This window comes from Lynx canadensis, chromosome D4 (genome assembly GCF_007474595.2).
Source record: "Lynx canadensis isolate LIC74 chromosome D4, mLynCan4.pri.v2, whole genome shotgun sequence".
Classification (NCBI taxonomy): Eukaryota; Metazoa; Chordata; class Mammalia; order Carnivora; family Felidae; genus Lynx; species Lynx canadensis.
In genome coordinates, this window is record NC_044315.2 from 10,482,907 (window position 1) to 10,501,999 (window position 19,093).

Consider the following 19,093-nt stretch of genomic DNA (forward strand, 5'->3'; position numbering starts at 1 on the left):
CTGACGATGAGAGCAGAACTAGGCACCAACCTCAGGATCTTTAATTCCTGATCTGTGCTAACACCGGTCCACACTGCTTTCCTGCCCAGCACTTCTCTGTGCTAGGGAATGCCACTATTTTGCTTAGGCTGACGTAGCATTCAACCTTGATCTCATGGCTGACCTAGCATGATGAGTTTCACCACCCACAAGCAGACAGTCGACAGACAGGCACCTGCCGACAACACTCACTCACCCCCTTGATGACACTCAAGAAGGCTCAGTAAAGAAAATTCAACACCGCAAATAACATAAATAGAAAGTCTTTTTTTTGTTAGGTGCCATCACCTAGGGACAGCTGTTTCTGCCTCTTAATTAACTCTGGCTTAAACTAATGTTGAAGTTCATTCTTGCTCCTTCTGGGTGCAAGATCATTGCCTGGACACATTCCCAGATCATTCCCAGTTGGCCACAGGTGCCTGAGGTTTGTGGGAGAAAATACCCATATAAATCAGTGGTGACTAACCCTAGCCAATCAACTGCCATTTTCTTAGTATTATCGCTAGCAGAAAACCAGAGCAAGTCTCATTGTAGGCTCCTTCCAGGAGCATAGGTCCCATAGGAATTATGGCAGACGATGAGAAAGCTGGGAGCTGACGGTGCCCCATCATGGGTATTTCACGTGGTGATCACTTCCCTGTCTGACATTTCAGCTCTGGGATTTGTGAGGAGACATAAGGAACACTGAACCAGATCCCTACCCAACAGGCTCCAAGGGTCCACGTACCTTCCCTGGATCTTTTCTTCGTTTCATCGTAGGGACATTATATGGGTCTTGGAGTCAGTCAGACTCAGATTCCAATTCTGCCTCTCAGTCAGTACTGACTGTGGAATAGGGCGGGGGGCAATCCCTCACCCACGGAACTGCAGGAGCCTCTCCTGTGAACAGGAAATCACAGCCAGGTTGTTTGTGCAGATCAGGTGCGTGGGCACCACACAAAGCAGTGCCCTGTAGCCGTGAATTCCTCTTTCCTCCTGTTTCAGTTTACCCAACGGCTCTGTACCAACCATCCCGAGTGAGGGGTCCTTGGGACTATGCCATCCTCCATGAGAGCTTTAGGGAGCTTTACTTGAATAACAATATGCGTCTGCTCACAGTTGTGCGATCTGGGTGGGGCTCAGCAGAATGGTCCTTCTGCTGGTGTTACCTGGAGTCCCTTGGGCACTCACACCTCCCCTCAGGAGGCTCAACTGGGGCTGGAAACCCAAGATGGCTTCCCTCTTGGGTCAGGCGCCTTGTATGGGATGGCTGGAACAGGAGGACCCAGCCAGGGATCTCTGTCTTTCCATGAGGCCCCTCCACGAGGGTGGCCAGCGGGGCCAGCTTCACAGGTGCGCAATATGTGCACAGGACCCCGCACCCAGAGGGGCCCCTGCTTGGTTTAATGCTCCGTTGCCACCATCTTTTTTTTTTTTTTTTTTTTTTTAAATTTTTTTTTTCAACGTTTATTTATTTTTGGGACAGAGAGAGACAGAGCATGAACGGGCGAGGGGCAGAGAGAGAGGGGGACACAGAATTGGAAACAGGCTCCAGGCTCTGAGCCATCAGCCCAGAGCCCGACGCGGGGCTCGAACTCACGGACCGCGAGATCGTGACCTGGCTGAAGTCGGACGCTTAACCGACTGCGCCACCCAGGCACCCCTGCCACCATCTTGAAATTCTTCACAGCTTAAAAAAAAATGCTTATTTACTTATTTTTGAGAGAGAGAGCACAAGTCGGGGAGGGGTGGAGAAAGAGAGGGAGAGAGAGAATCCCAAGCAGGCTCTGTGCTGTCAGTCCAGAGCTGAACATGGGGCTTGATCCCACGAACCGCAGGATCATGGCCCGAGCTGAAATCAAGAGTCGGGACGCCTAACCGACTGAGGCCAACCCAGGTGACCCCAAGTGAGCTTTAATATCTCCTGGCAACAACAGTCTAACTTATTGAAGAATTGCTATGTCGTCCATTAACGTGACTTTGACCAGCTCTTTGTAAAATGGTAAACTTGGTATTGTTTAGTTGAAGGAGGATGTAATTTCTCTGGCGTCTAGTTTCCATGACAAGAATCACCATGTGAACCGTGAACAGGACTGTGTCTTAACTACCCAGGGCGACTAGTGTCTACTTGGACGAGAGTCTCCCCGTCTTCAATCTGTTCACTGTTAAAAAGAGGGATAGCTCCCGGCCTCTTGGACCTTCCAAACAAGTGGAGGGGACAGTCCTGAACCAAGAAAAAACTAGAGCCAGAGAAGTCAGCGAGGGGTGGGTGGGAAAGGGAAGAAGGTTCCAAGAAGCAAGTGCGGAGTGGGGGGGATGAGCCCGTGGCAAGGTTCCAGTTGGAGGTCAGGTGGACCGGAGGGTGGGGACACGTTCAGACTTGGACTAGAGGTGTGTGCACACGTGTGTGTCCACAGGAGTCTCTTAGGGGCAGGGACTGGGTCTTACTGGCTGTCCCGCTTGCCTCTCAACGCTGTGGGTTTGCCAAGAGAATCAGAGTCCAGGCAGGTGCATGTGGAGATTCTGTTCAGGAGACTTCACTGGACAACACCCCCCCCCAACTTTCAATTGACCCTTCTCCCCCCCCCCCCCCCCCCCCCCCCCGCTTTCGTCGACCCTTTCCTTCTGAATGCCTGTTGAGCCGCACCTTCCGGCTGCCTCTACCCGGAGGGCGCCCAGGAAGGTTTGAGGACCAAGTCCATTGCTCCTGGTATTTACCTTACTCCACTCCCACCTGGACTCCTTTGCCTGCAGCTTCACAGCTCCTGAGAAAGGAGACCGTGGAGCCTCCCCGAGTCCCCCCCGTTCATGCTGCACAGCACCTCCCTGTCTCAGCGCCAGCTCCTGGCCGTGAGACAGGCTGGAACAGTCTTCCGCCCTCGCAGCCAAAGAACGCCTCCTGCGCCTGCGCACCAACACCCCGGGAGGGGGCGGGGCGCTGGCTCGACTTCTCTAAGCCCCATTTCCACGGCCGGCCTCAATTCTCGGTGGTTTAGGGCCATCGCGTTTCTTAATCAGTTGCTGGGCCCCACGCAGGCCTTTTAAGAGACTTTTGGCTTACGCTGCCGTCTAGAGACTTCGGAAGCCCGGCTGCAGAGTTGGAGCGGATGGAGTGGGGCGGGCGGGGCCGCAGAGGAACCCCGGGCTTCTGAACCAGCAACGTCAGCTTGGTTATTGCGGGACCAGCATGGGTGCTCTGTCCCCTCTTTGTCCCTTAGTGCTGTGGGGGTGGGGGATGGGGGTGGAAACTTGCCCCTCGGTAGCTCTGATTCAAGCGGGAGTGGGTGTGCTTTGGTACCCCCAGGGAGCGCCTACGGGCTGGGGGCGGTGGGGGGCACAGGTGGGCTGACGGCATCCGTGTATTTACCTTCCAGAGGAATGCGCTCCAAACGTGCCCTTGAAGAGGGAGGGAAGCCAGGTCGGATCGGGTTTCCAGGCGCCACTGTGTACCCTCTCGTTCCACTGATACGCTTTCTTTCTTCTGCCCTGAAGGCCCTTGCTGTTGGCCTCTGCCAAACGACATAAACTGGCACTTCAGGTTGAATAGACCAGGCGTTTATTTTCTGGTAGGTCAGGGCCCTGTCCTGCCTGCACCTTTGGCCTGCTTTTCACGACTGCTGCCCGCGGTGGTTGCAGCCCGTGGGGGAGCGGGGGGCTGGCTCACCCTTCTGGAGCCGTCCTGGGGAATAGTGCCTCCTTATACTGGGGGCAGCCCTTCTGAGTACCCAGAACGGGTCCCATGCGTTAATTATCTCACTGAGTTTCCTCAGCAGGTCGGAAGAAGACAGAGCAACTCTTATCCCTGTTCTACAGTTAGGAAAACCGGGAAGCTCAGAGAGGTGTAGTGACTTGGCCAGAGTTGCAGGCTTAGAAAGTGGAGGAGTAGAAAGCCAGGACTTCTGATCCTTGGCCCAGAGACTTTTGGCAGTTCCGTGGTCTTATTATTATTATTTTTATTTTATTTTTTGAGAGAGAGCAAGTGAGCACGATGGGGGGAGGGGCAGAGAGAGAGCAGAGGATCCCGAGTGGGCTCCGTGTTGTCAGCAGTGAGCCTGATGTGGGGCTCAAACTGATGAACCATGAGATCATGACCTAAGAAGTTGGGCTTTCAAACCAACTGAGCCACCCAGGTGCCCCGTATGATGATTATTATCATCTCACTGGTAACACCGACCAGCCTGGTGGTACAGGATGTGGTTACAGCACAGTTGTGTTCATCCACATCACCTCTCCCCGCTGCATAGAAGCACCAATGAGGCACAAGAAGCGGATTTCTCAGCTGTATCCTTTGGAGCTACCCCACCTGCAAATCACCCCGCCTCGTCCGTTGCGGCTGGTCATTGCTATCTTCCAGCGGTGAGGAAACCAGCAAGGTGAACGCTGCCAGGCTAATGCCACAAAGATCGCTGTCAGACCAGAACTGGGTTGGACTCAGCAGCGTCATTCCAGAGAGAGCAGTGCACCCCCCGGCCCCCATGGGCTGCAGCCCCAGGCCGTGGGGTCAGGAACACAGCTCTCCGCGTAGTTTCCAAGCTAGGCTGCTATGCTGTGCTGCCCCAGGAGTTCTCTCTGCCTGGGGTTCTGACTCCTGATCAGGTGCGCCATTTTGGCAAGATGGGCCAGAATGACTGGTAGGGCGAGATGGCCCACTCCCATTTACCCCGGACCCCACTTTTCTTCAGGATATGATAAGCCCTTGGTCCTCCTTCTTCCGCTGCCTGACCCCTTCATCTCCCCTCCTGGGGATGGTCCTGCCAGGTCAGTGGTTATGAACAGGATATGAAAGAAACCATCATCCTGATCTCCACACAAATTCCCTCTTCTGGATGCTTTAAAACATTTTTATTTCATTTATTTTTTATTTTAGAAAGGGGCATGGGTGGGAGAGGGCAGAGGCAGAGCGAGAGAATCTTAAGCAGTCTCCATGCTCAGCATGGAGCCCCGATGCGAGGCTCGATCCCAAGACCCTGGGATCATGACTGAGCTGAAACCAAGAGTCGGACGCTCACCGACTGAGCACACGCAGGTGCCCCTCTGAATGCTTTAAGGTAAGGTTTGGTGGTGAGCACCCCCTGGTTGGCTTTACTTCCTTTCTCCTTTCTGCCCAGTTCCCCGAGGAGCTACATAGTCTTTATCTAGCCATGTGGTTTGGTTGATGATACGACCCCGTTTCTAGCGTGAGGGGGGAGAACCTTGGTTAGCATACGCCACTCTGATTAGAATGAACCTGAAAGATTCCCTTGAAAACCTCTGGAACGACCAGGTCCTGAGGTTCAGGACCACCTGAGGGCTTCCGTCCCGAGGGATGAGGTTGGAATTTCCAGGGGCCCACTGCTGAAAGCCTGAGAATGGGGCCAACAAGAGGAAGGAGAGATTGAAAGATGGACCCAGAACATGCTCTGTGGGTCCCGAATCAAGGGGGGGCTGAACCAACAGGACCCCTGGGCTGGCCCGTTACATGAGCCAACAACTCGCCTATCCCCTTTGAAAACACTGGCTTGAGATTGGTTTTCCATCCCTCGCAAAAGATTGCCAACTGAGAACTACTTTTAGGCCAGGGTTTCCAAGTCGTGTGCCATAGTGCACCCAGGAGCTGGTTACAGAGATTACTTGAGGTTGGCTGCCTCGCCCCCTGGGAAGAACTCGGGGAAGCCTGAGCTTCGGGGCTGGAAGTCTCTAGCAGCAAGTAACTTGGTCTATATACCCCAGTGAGGCCACAAATGGTGGAATTTTTACATACCCCATTGTGTGATTTTAAAAGATGTTAAAAAATTCTTTAACACCCCTTCATTCACAATGTACAGCCGAATCACTCCCCCCTGAATGGAGACTGAACCTGGTGACTTGTTTTTAAAAAACAGACTACGGCAGACGTGAGGGAGTCTGACTCCGAGGTCAGGTCCTAAAAGGCCTTGCCACTTGCGCCTTAGGCCTTTTGTATCGGTCCCCGCAGGGGGAGTCAGCAGCCGTGGCATGAGGGCACTCGTGCCGTCTGGGGAGAGGTCTGCAGGGAGGAGAAGGGAGGCATCCCATGCACGACCAGCACGAACTTTCCAAGGAATGAGCCACCTCGGAACAGAAATCTCCACCTTCAGCCAAGCCTTCAGATAACCGCGGCTCTGGCCAGTATCTTGACTTGGTGCAAATCCGCAGGAACTGGGTGAGAGACGGTTTATTTTTGTCTAAAGCTAATAAGTCGGCGGGCTATTTGTTACGTCTCGACGGATAACATGTTTTAAACCCATGGGGCGAAAAAGATTGGGAAGCTCTGCTCTCAGTTCGTGACACGATACGCGGGATACCGTGGACATACCCAGCATTCCTGAATGCGTTAGAACCTTTGGGGTGTTTTGGTTTCCCGCAAAACGATACTTGATAGCCGCTTTACAACATTGAGATAGCAAGCATTTAAAATACATTCAAAGCAAAACAAAGGCTCCCTGTCTTTTGAAAAGATAACTTGCAACCACAATGATCCAATGACGCTCTGAAATTTTTTTAAAACAAACGAACAAAAAAAATTCTTTTTAAAAACAATCTATTGTCACGGAAAGGACTCCTTACGGAATGGAATAAAGGGCTGAAGACGGTGAGTGCTGTGACATCCCAATCAGGTCTGTGCAGCCTAGGTCTCCTTCTCCTGGAGATTTTTGTTTTTTGAGCAATGTCTACACCCGTGCAGGGGTGGGGCTCAAACCCACAACCCCGAGATCAAGAGTGACATGCTCCACTGATGAGCCAGCCAGGTGACCCTTCCTGGAGATTCTTAAGAGGTAGGGACAAATTGTACCCTTGACCTTGCGGAAGGAGAGGAGGCATGAAGGTTAAGCAGAAGATCCTCCAGTAAGCTTACGCTGAGGGTTTTTCCAAAGTAAAGTCAAGATGCTATGATGGTATATCAGGTTTCTCTAATTCTCAGAGAAACAAAAGGCCTAATTTGCTTTACTTTTAGGAAGCTTTTTGTTTTTAAGGAATGTTTAAAGTGCTTCTTTCTTTATTTTGAGAGAAAGAGCGTGCATGAGTGTGAGTGGGGGAGGGGGAGAGAGAGGGAGAGAGAGAATCCCAAGCAGGCTCCCGCTGCCAGTGCAGCCTGATGCAGGGGTTGGATCTCACGAACCTGAGATCATGACCTGAGTCAAAATCAAGAGTCGATGTTCAAGTGACTGAGGCCCACTCAGAGGCGCCCCTATGACGAAATGATTCTTAAATGTACAATCAATTTTTTTTTTTTTTTTATTTTAGAAAAGAGAGAGCGAGCATGACTGGGGGAGAGGGGCAGAGGGAAAAAAGAGAGAATCGGAAGCAGGCTCCATGCTCAGGGCAGAGTCTGATGCCAGGCTTGATCCCACGACCCTGGGATCGTGACCCGAGTGAAATCAAGAGTCGGACGCTCAACCAACTAAGCCACCCAGGCGTCCCTAAAATGTTTTTTTTTCTTAACCCATATTTCAGGTTAAGAGGACCAGCGTCCAAGTTCTTTGTTTATGCTATTATCTATGTAAGTTGCAGCAATGCCTCCACTATATCTATACCTGTTACCTAAAGAACAGCTAAACTACCTGGAACTGAGTAAAGCATCCAGGTTAACTCAGAAAGACTATGAGAAACCAAAACCAGGTTGGCCAATCCATAGCCCCAACTCCGCAAGCTTCACCGGTAGGGAAGCCCATGGGTCTCACTCAGAATTCTGGCATTCTCTCTCCAGACACTAGCCCCACTACATTCAGGCCCATACAGCAGAAGCATCAAGTTTTAAACAGTTGAAGCTTCTAGATTGCACTGTCCAATACAGTAGCCACTAGCCGCATGTGGCTATTGAGCACCTGAAATGTGGCTGGTCTTGTATCAAATGGAAAATTGTGTACATGTAAACTACATACATACAGATATTAAAGACTTAGTATGAAAAAAGAATGTAAAATGCCCCATTAATGGTTTGTATGTTGATTATAGGTTGAAATGATTTTAAAATATATTGAGTTAACTAAAATGTATTGTTAAAATTAATTCCACCTGTCTCTTGTTATGATTAAAAATTTTCCATGTTTGTTTATTTGGAGAGAGAGAGGGAGGCAGCATGAGTGGGGGATGGTGCACAGGGAGAGAGAGGGGGAGAGAGAATCCCAAAGCAGTCCTCCACACTGTCAGTGCAGAGCTCGGTGGGGCTCTATCTCACGAACGAGAGATCATGACCTGAGCTGAAATCAAGAGCTGGATAGAGCCACCGAGGCACCCCTTCTTATGATTATTTTTAATGTGGCTACTAGAAAATTTAAATTATTTATGTGGCCTGTATTGCATTGCTAGTGGCAGTGCTGGCTTAGAAGCCAGGCTACTCAGACTTATCCATTTGTTGTCATCCAACAAATAGTTACTAAGTACCTTCTGTGAGTTCAGCACTGGTTAGGGGACAGGAATGCAGCAGTTAACCCAGTCCCTGCACCTGTCCACTAGCAGCACCCACTGTGGTACAGAGAGCCTAAGAAAATGCAGGGGACATTTAATCAGGAATATCTTAGGCAGTTAGGATTATTAGGGCTCTTGAGTTATAACACAACCCTAGATAACTTCACAGTGAACACTTGTTTGAGGGCAAAATATAATAGATGTTGACAGTGATGGCCAATCTTTGACTCGCAAAGGTTACAGTCTTCTTTTTTATGTTCATTTATTTATCATTTTTAAAAGTTGTATGTATTTTGAGAAAGAGAATCCCAAGTAGGTTCTGCATCATCAGCACAGAGCTGGACGCAGGGCTCAAACCCACGAACCGTGAGATTGTGACCCGAGCCAAAGTTGGATGCCCAACTGACTGAGCCACCCAGGCACTGCTAACGTTTGTTTTCTTTTGAGAGAGCGTGAGCATGGGGAGGGCAGAGAAAGAGGGGGACAGAGGATCTGAAGCAGGCTCTGAGCTGTCAGCACGGAGCCTGATGTGGGGCTCGAACTCACGAATCGTGAGATCATGACCTGAGCCAAAGTCGGATGCTTAACCAACCGAGCCCCCAGGTGCCCCTAAAAGGTTACATTCTGTAGGGCCTGTTCTAGTCTGCTCCGTACTGTGGCCACATGCGTGTGGACGCTCTTCCTCACTAAAGCTGGCGGGCTTTGGAGGACAGTGACAATGTATTTGACCTTGGTCTCATCCAGACCTCCCCCACAAAAGATGCTAAACAGCATACGGAATTAACGTTATCGTACGTACTCATTTAAAAAGCAATTAAGTGTATAATCTACTTTAGAAAGAGTTCTGCCCCAAATGCCTAAAAACACAAAAAGTTTGCCACTTAAACTAGTAAGTTTTGGTAATAATATAATAATAATAATAATAAAAAAGACCTCTTTCAGAATATAAGTTCATACATACCTGATGGTATAAACTAAAAAGTTCTGGGTTATCCAAATTACATTCTCTCTTAGGAATACCAAATTAAACACGGCATAAGAAGTGAGACCCTGGATAGTACTGTCTGAGAGGCCTGACGGCATAAAAATGTCTCGTCTTCTCTGCAATGCTTTCCAAGAGTTAGAGTTGTCAAATGAAAACACAACAATGAAAACATGAGCTGCAAAGGGAAGCATTTTGCTTGCAATTCTTATTACGTTTTCAGTACCAGTCAAGGTCATCAGCTGCATGAAAAATAGACCATTTAATTCTCAAACAGTAATTGCGTCCATCTGTCTCCTTCTTTGTCAAAAGAAGTCAACGTTGAATATACTCTGTAGCTGATATACATACATATGCTGACGGACAGCACAATTTTCTGAAATGAAAGCAGAGATATTATCCTTTTATAAAAATAAACTTGGTCCCAGACAGGAGCAGAGAAAGAGTGAGCGAGAAGGAGCTTAAGAAAAAAGGCGGAGTCTTGCAGGAGAACTGTTTCGATGCAAGTCAATGTCGCGGAGTACCGTGGATCTCCTAACTCACTGTGTCCAGTGCGCCTCTCGACACGCTTGTTAAATTAACACACAGTAACAATCCAGCAAAAATAACTGCACAATCAGTCCGCTGTAACCAAAAAGGTGACGAGTTTGCAAATAATTAATCTACCCCCACGTTTCCGACCATGATGACTTTTAGATTTCGTGTGAGGACTCCCCTGGAACATTTATTGAACATGTTTATGTTTTGCCCACCTGCCGGCTCACCCTACTTTCCCACAAACAGGGAAGGACTGAAGTTCACTTTGAATAGGACGGTGGACAGTTTTTCCATTTTCCCCTGGGCGATTTGGGGTTATCCTGTAAATCCAAATATGGCCAGAAGAAGTCATCTCTCCCGTAGACTGTGACTGACCATTCAACAGGAGATGCCACGTAGGCTTTGTTTTGTACAGTTTTGGGAGAACCATGCTTTGATAAATACACTGGCACTTCTGATTAACCACCCTCCACTATCCTGATCCCTCAGTATGGCCAAAATCTAATCAGACCCCATTTAGATGGAATCCCCACGGTCACTCGGATCCTGAAGCTTCCAGGGCTCTGTCAGGGAGCCTGTGGTCGGTCCTGCGCGGCAAATGTCCCGTGTTTTCAGTACCAGCGAGCACTTCGCCAGGGTCACGGGGGCCTCAGTCTCTAGGCGTGAAGACAGCTTTTCTTAACTGCCCTGTGACAACTGGGTTTCACATTTCCTGAAACTAGATCTGTGGAAGGAGTCTCTGAAATTAAAAAGGACAGAGAGAGAGAGAGGAAAAAAAAAAAAAAAAAAACACAACAGAGGTAAGAAAGATCCCTTAGCCTTTTAAAGAGAGGGAGGGGGTAATCACAGGAAGGGGTCCCAGGGAGGTCAAGGAGAAGGGAGGGGGGTAAGCACTCAGGATGCAGGATGGAATCGGGACAGATCCGGTTCTGGAGGCTTCTCTAAGCCAGGCACACTCCCAGTGCTCCGATGCCCCCTACACCAGAGCGTGCCCAGACGGCCGGGCCTGATCACTGTCCTTTATCTCCCAGGAAGAGGCCTCCTTGCCCCGAACTCACCTCTTCGGACTCTCAATTCTGAATATCGGCTTGTAGAGTTCTGGAATTTTCCGCTCGATCATTGGCCTGAGGTTCTCTTTCAGCTTGTTGTAGTTCTTTTTGAGTTCCTGCTGATATTCCCTCTGGTCCGCCGTGATGAGACGTTTGTTTTTCTCCACGGCCTCACCGCATCTGAGATACGCACACAACAGGGCAGAGAGGGGAATGAGGCTTTGCTTCACAGGAGCGTGAAGTGCTTAGCTACTATCTAACGTTCCTCCAGTACCTCCAAGAGTGTGAAAACTTGCTAGCCTATCAGGGGGGCCTGTGGAGCCTTTCCAAATTCAGACTTCTGGACTCAGATTTAAGGAATCAGATCTCAGGAATGAGAATCTCTACAGAGTGATGACCCAGGCGATCTCGATGCTGTGAGATGCTCGGTGCCAGGCACCATACAAGGAGGTTTCCATACACTATCTGGTTAATTTCCCCAACAAATCTGGAAAGTCTGTGGCTCTGTGTCGTCTTTGAGGCTCAGCCACGTCAGGTGACTCGCCCAAGATAACACTGTGAGGAAGGGGTGGGTCCAGGTTTCAAACCCAGGGTCGTTGCAGAATAGAACATGCTAAGTGTGGGGCGCTTGGGGGGCTCACTCGGTTAGGCATCTGACTTCAGCTCAGGTCATGATCTCATGGTTAATGGGTTCAAGCCCTGTGTCAGTCTCTGTGCTGACAGCTCAGAGCCTGGAGGCTGCTTCAGATTCTGTGTCTCCCTGTCTCTCTGCCTCTCTCTCTCTCTCTCTCTCAAAAATAAACAATAATAATAAAAAAGCAACCAAGATTCCTGACATATGCAGGGCTCAGATGGAAATTAATGTCAAGTTGCTCCTAGAGAAACCCTTCTCAATCAGGGCTCACGGGCCACCTACCTGTACAAAGAGTGACCCTTGCCAAAGGGATGAGCTCACAATAAAACACCACAAAGCAGGGTGCTCAGTTGGCTAATCCGACTTCGGCTCAGGTCATGATCTCATGGTTCGTGGGTTTGAGCCACGTCGGGCTCTGTGCTGACAGCTCAGAGCTTGGAGCCTGCTTTGGATTCTGCGTCTCCCTCTCTCTCTGCCCCTCCCCCACTCATGCTCTATTTCTGTCTCTCTCAAAAATAAACATTAAAAAAAATTTTTTTTAATGTCACAAAGCATATTATCAGGAAACCAACCCATCATGAGGGAGAACCAACAGAGGCAACAAGCAGAAGAAATAACCCAATAAGAATTTGAGACAACAGAACAATAGAAAAGACCAAAGCGAATACAGAGATGTAATAAAATGCATAAAATTCATGAGTAAAAAAATTGGAGAGTACGAAAGAAGAGATTAGGGAAATTTCAAAAAAGAACCAGATGAAACTTCTAGATCTAAAAATATAGTTACTAGGGGTACCGGGGTGGCTCAGTCAGTGAAGTGCCTGACTTTGGCTCAGGTCATGATCTCATGGTTCGTGAGTTTGAGCCCAGCGTCGGGCTCCGTGCTGACAGCTCGGAACCTGGAACCTGCTTTGGATTCTGTGTCTCCCTCTCTCTCTGCCCCTCCCCTACTCGCGCTGTCTCTTTCTCTCTCTCTCAGAAATAAATAAACATTAAAAAGAAGTTAAAAATATAGTTACTAAAGCAAAGTCACAATGGACAGGTTAAAAAAGTACCAGACACAAATGGAAAACACAGGTGCTATACGACAGACCTAAGGAAATCACCGAAGCAATTAAAAAAAAGAAAAAAGAATTAAAAATGTAAAATATTGGTTAAGGGGTGCCTGGGTGGCTCAGTCAGTTAAGCGTCCGGTTCCTGGTTTCAGCTCAGGTCATGATCTCGGTGTTTGTGAAAACCTGCACTGAGAGTGAGGCGCCCGCCTGGAGTTCTCTCTCCTCCCCCCCTCTCTCTCCCTCAAAATAAATAAACTTAAAAATATAAATAAAGAGATGACAGCTGACAGTTTTCCAGCATCGCAAACAGACACGAGTCGTCTCCTCGACAAGAGAAGACCCACACCCAACTCCACTGTGGTAAAACCGTAGAGTATCAGACAGAAAATCGTTAAAACGCGTTGTGTTGATCTAACTTGGAGACAGTCAAGCCTCGCGTTTCCGGGGTCCCTCACAGCTTACACTTCATACCGAAGAAGAAAATCATGTTATTATGTCAACATGATAAAGTCCTGCCTTTTATTCTACATTGTTCTACCCAAGGACTCTTACAAATCAACAGACCTTGGAGGACGACCTAATGGTTGAAACCTACCTGACATTGCAAAATTAGTAATAATTCTTTATTTTGCTTCAGATAATGGCATTCTGGCGATCAGTGTGGTTTAAACTGCTTTCCCCATAGTGGTGTCAGGTCTGGGTTCAGTCATGGGGACCTTGTTACCCAGACCCTCGGTATGACCACTCAACATATGTACAGGATAACCATCAAAGGTAAAGAGGGTAGAATGTGGCTGAGTGACAGGGGAACGCTACCTGGCCTGAGCAAAAATAAACCCATGATCACCGCTTCCCCCTAGAATTAGCCTGTGGCAGAAGGATTTGGTAACTCAGACACAAGCCAAAAGAACTCCCTTAACTGGATCTTCCCCTAGCTTTTTTTTTTTTTTTTAATTTTTTTTAACCTTTATTTATTTTTGAGACAGAGAGAGAGAGAGAGAGAGAGAGAGCATGAACAGGGGAGGGTCAGAGAAAGAGGGAGACACAGAATCTGAAACAGGCTCCAGGCTCCGAGGTGTCAGCACAGAGCCCGAAGTGGGGCTCGAACCCACGGACCGTGAGATCATGACCTGAGCCGAAGTCGGACGCTTAACCGACTGAGCCACCCAGGCGCCCCGATTCCCCTAGCTTTTAAGGTTGCCATTAAGTGAGGCAAATTGTAGGATGCCTAAGGTGGCACGTCCAAGGTTTCCAGAAGCGGTGGGAATGGGAGGTGTGTGACCTTTGAATCCTGAGAAATCCACCTCATCCCTTATTATTTTATCGCTTCTCGAGTAACTGTTCCATGAGCTACCGCCACATGAAACATAAAATCAGGTTCAGGATGACTTCAAGACCCCGGTGGGGTGACAGACGACAACAGGCCTGCAGAAGCTGGCTTTATCTGCAGGCAGAGCTGGAGCGGACACCCACTTGCTACGCATTAGCACGATGACTCAAACACCGACATCCTCAGTTTTCTCATCTGTAAAATGGGAATGATAATCTCATACGACCTCCTGGGGCCGTGGAGTCGGCTAAGGGAGAAGCTTTGATGCTAAGGCAGACCCGTGCCTCCGGAGTGTGGCAGGTCGTAGCTTTCAAAACTGGTCACAGCAATAACTGCCCGTCCTGTATGCGCTTCCAGAACCTTGTGACACTTCCATCGAGGGGGAGGTGGTCCTGTGTGGCTGCCCCAGTGGACAGTGTGGCAGAGGTGATGCTCTGGGACTGGGTAATAGAAGGCAACGTGCCTTCTGCCTGGCTAGGTCTCGTGGGGCATGCGCTGTGGCAATCCTGAACCGCCTTCTGGGTGAGTATTTTTCAGCGCAGACAGTGAGGAAGCCTTCAGGTGATCCGGGCCCCAGCGGCTGTCTGCTTGCCACTGAGAGGCTGAGCGAAAGCCACCTAGCTGAGCCCACCAACCCCTAGAGCCACATGCATAATAAGTAGATGTTGTCCTTTTAAGCCTCTGTGTTTTTCGGTAGCGGTAAATAAACACAGCGTTACAGGTGAGTGATGAATCACTAAATCCTACTCCTGAAACCGCTATAACACTACCTGTTAACTGACTTGGATTTAAATAAAATAAAAAAATAAATAAACAGAGCATTCCAAAGACAAATCTATGAATAGGTGGGGTGAAAATGTTCTAGCTTTTGTAGTAGTAATACTAATTTCTATTCTAACAAATTTTAAATACTATTTATTTTTGTTAATGTTTATTTATTTTTGAGACGAAGAGAGTCAGAGCACGGGCAGGGGACGGGCAGAGAGAGAGGGAGACGCAGAATCCGAAGCAGGCTCCGGGCTCCGAGCTGTCAGCACAGAGCCCGATGCGGGGCTCGAACCCACGAACCGTGAGATCATGACTTGAGCTGGAGTCAGATGCTTACCTGACTGAGTCGCCGAGGTGTTCCATACTCTAACAAATTTTATAATTTATACATTGTTTCATACACACTTTCTGTGTTTTCTCCATTCTTCCATTTGGATTACATACACTGGATTTTATTAAACTTAAAATAATTTCCATTATGTTGATTTAAATCCATAAATAAAGAGAGCCATGCACTAAATACACCTCCCTGGGCACAGCCATTTCTCTTGGGAAATCTACACAGTAGCATAGAACTACAACGTAAATAATTGTTTCACTGGCCTTGCCTGTAACATTTTCATCAGGTCCATGTATATCTGAAGTGTGCTGCTCTCACTCAGTGATGCTATTTCAGAAGCCCACCTCCTTTGTTGGTAACCTCACTGAACACAAGCATTTTCTTATAGCAGATGTGCCTGGGGCTTTCCAGAAGCCAGAGTCCCACAGAAACCACGCTGATGTGGACAAAGAGCGGGAGGTTTTAACTCCAGAACATGGTTCCTGGCTCTCGCTGACGGTCACTTCCTGGGGCCTCTCTGTAACGAGTTAGGGGTCTTGCCTACAGACAGGGTGGTCAGGTAGCCCTCCACCTCTGTATATCTGTCGGCCTCCCTCCTCTGCGATGCTCCTTCAGCACAGCCCGCACGTCAGTCCCTTGGGATTGCCAAAAACCGGTAGCTGCTGCCTCAATCCATTCTATTTTTTAGTGATGGAACTCCACGTGGTGAGCCTACTTGGAACATTACATTTCCTAGCCTCTCTTACCGGATATGGAGAGCCGATGAGATACAGGATAAAGTCACCAGGGAGGCTCTTTAAAGGGGCATTGCTGTTTGCTGTTTCCTCATTTCTACTCCGGATGCTTCCCAAGGATGTGGTCAGGATGGCCAGAGCCTTAAGCAGCCATCTTGTGACCGTGAGGCTGGACGCACTATAATCAGGATGGCCGAGCAAAAGAATGGAAAGAGGCCACACTGGTGGCGTAGTTCTGGGGTGACAATCTCTGATCTTACTTTATATGAGAGGAAAACAAGTTTCTAGCTTATTGAAACCCATCTTCCTTCCATTCTCCGTTTCTAGCACCTGAAGGCAGTTCCTAAAGAGAACAGCACAGAATAGTCCCTAAGAGTCTAGACAGTCACCTCTGCATCCCGCTTTGGGGACAGCACAGAATAGTCCCTAAGAGTCTAGACTAAGAGTCTAGACAGTCACCTCTGCATCCCGCTTTGGGGTGTATTAGCTTTGTGACATCAGGCAAGGTACTTAACCTTTCCATGCCTACTCCTTCCCCTGTGATATGGCGGCGATAATAGCCGACCTCGTAGTGCTTGTAAAGCCGAAAAGAGTGATGCTCAGAATGTGTAAGAACGCTGATTGTTGTGGTGGTTATGACTTCTGATGGAGCTAATCCGAGTACAAAAACTGTTTGCTCAATAGGAGAATGATGAACTGCTGGAGAATTTACGTTCCTGTCCCTCGTTTTTCACCGTTAATGAAAGTAAGAGGCAAACAGATGCTGAGCTCTGTCCTGAGCCACACACCTGTGGGAACAGCAGGTGCAAATCCAGAGTCCTGTTTCTCCCAGGCTCCGGTCCCCTCGGCCCCGCCGTGTCTTACGGTACAAACCTTATGAAGGCACAGAAACCTTAAGCGGTGGACAATTGCTCCATTAAAATTTAAACTTCACTCTCTATATTTAAATTCAGTTTCTGCTTTCTATTCCAATTGATCGGGTCTCTATTCGTCCCACCGAATGATGTTACATTTACTGGTCACTTAGTATGTGCAACCCTATTCTAAGCCCTGTGTATTAGCTCATCGTATCCGGACACTAGATCTAAGAGGTAGTTACTATTATAATTCCCATTTTTAAGTTGGGGAGGGACGCCTGGGGGGCTCAGTCAGTTAAGCGTCCGACTTCAGCTCAGGTCGTGATCTCTCGGTTCATGAGTTCGAGCCCCACATCCAGCTCTGTGCTGATGGTGTGGAGCCTGCTTGGGATTCTCTCTCTCTCTCTCTCTCTCTCTCTCTCTCTCTCTCTCCCTCTCCCTCTCTCTCTCTACCCCTTACGTGCTTGTTCATGTGTTCACTCTCTCTCTCTCTCAAAATAAATAAAATCTTTCAAAAGGGATTTAAAAAAAGGGGTGCCTGGGTGGCTCAGTAGGTTAAGCATCCGATTTCAGCTCAGGTCATGATCTCGTGGTTTATGGGTTCGAGCCGTGCATCGGGCTCTCTGCTGTCGGTGCAGAGCCCGCTTCAGATCCTCTCTCTCCCTCTCTCTCTAACCCTCCCCTGATTTCTCTCTCTCTCAAAAATAGATAAACATTAAAAAAAAAAGTTGGGGTTAGGTAGCTTGCCCAAGGTCACACAGCTAGTTAAGGCACAGGGGATGTGAACCCAGGCAGCCTGGCCGGGGAGCCCACGCTCCTGGCCCCCCACACCTCATGTTCCACCCGGGAAGACGCTGGCCTCCCAGCCTGAACCCGGCTGCAAGTGCTCTTGCTCGAGCCCCAGTTGGCAGTGTTCTGCCTTTCTCGGCTTCTTCCGGGTACCTCGTTAAAGTGTCCACTCGGGGCCGGAATGGGGAGCATGACAGAGACACTGGAGAAACTGAGGACTGTGCTCCCGGCCCTTTAAGGCAAAGGAAGGGTGGCTTGGGGGCAGGGCGCTAGGGCACACGTGGCCCCTGTGCAGGGACAGCTGCAGCAGGCGTGAGCCGACCATGGGCTCCTCCAGGCATACCTCCCTGTGTCTCCAACTCGGCCCCTTCACCTCCTGCCTCCCCGGCCGGCCTCTGCCAGACCCCAGACCCAGACCCAGACCCAGACCCAGACCCCAGACCCCAAGGGGAGCCTGTCCAGGGTGAAGAGTTTAAATCCTGGATCTGCCACTTACTTGCTGTGTGACCTTGGCTAATTATAACCTTCTTCAACCTCATTTCCTTCATCTATAAAATGGGTTTATGGGGATGAATCGGTATCAGGTGTGGGAGGACCTAGCCAAGTAGCTCTCAACGTTGCCCGCTTTCCTTGGGGCAGAGGGGTCTGCTCATGAGACTGACAGGGCGAGGCACGGTGGGGGCAGGGAGCGCGCCCCGGGGCGGACAAGGGGCAGTGGCTGGATCTTTCTGTTGTCCCCTCAGAGCCCCCCTACCTCCTCTGGTTGGGCCTGTGTGACCATCTCCCTCATGGAAGGTACAGTGGCCCTTTTCCCTCCTCCTAATGCCAGATGTGGGGGGTGGGGGGCTAGACTGGGGCTACAGGCTTGGGAAGGTGTCTGGGTCTCATATCTGACACCCAGAAGTAGATTCTGAGGACCTGAGGAACACACTAGAATCCAGGCAGAGGGGCACGGTTCACCAGATCGGACTACAAGATAGTCTTTAGTGCCATTACCCTGGCCTCAACCTCTTTCAGGCCCGAAGAGACACAGAGTCCTGGGGCTCAAATGCTTGTATGATATTCTCCCATTCTGTATCAGCCCCAGCAACCCTCCAGCATGGGACCAGCCTTGAGGACCCAGAGCTGGATCACAAGAGTTGGCCGGGGTGGGGGGGGGGGGTGCTAAGAGAGAAGGACAAGGTCACATTGTAACAAAAATGGATGTCTTTAGAATCATTGCAGGAGACGGGAAGGAGGGGCTGAGCCCTGTGTGTGTGTGTGCGTGGGGGGTATGTACGTGCACTGTTCCTGCATGGCCGTGGAACCTGTCCCACTTGGCTGTTTTCTAGCGTCCTTGGCCCGCTGATAAGGTCTCTGTAACCCTGGAAAAGTGACAGAAGTCATTACTGTGTCCCCACCACTGACCTGCTTCAGAGCAACCTCACATGATATTTAAGGCTTTGTTCTCCTATCAAACATTGAAATCTCTTTCTACCTCCTGCTTCTGTTTCTACCTACGTTATACACGTTGGTTTTCCTTTGGCTCCTTGGGGCAAAATCTCCCTCCTTCCTCTTCACAGACCCTAACTGCAGTTTAAAAACAGCACCCCTC

The 19,093-nt window shown here is 49.4% G+C and overlaps 1 protein-coding gene across 1 annotated transcript in view; it reads right to left on the reverse strand.

Moving 5' to 3' along the window:
* Positions 1-9,644: 9,644 nt before the first annotated feature.
* The window catches only part of DOCK8 (dedicator of cytokinesis 8), a 231,266-nt gene continuing 221,817 nt past the window's right edge, over positions 9,645-19,093 (reverse strand). The window contains 2 exon segments of the mRNA XM_030292591.1: positions 9,645-10,682; positions 11,002-11,172. Coding sequence (XP_030148451.1) covers positions 10,622-10,682; positions 11,002-11,172 — 232 coding nt within the window. The 3' untranslated portion in view covers positions 9,645-10,621.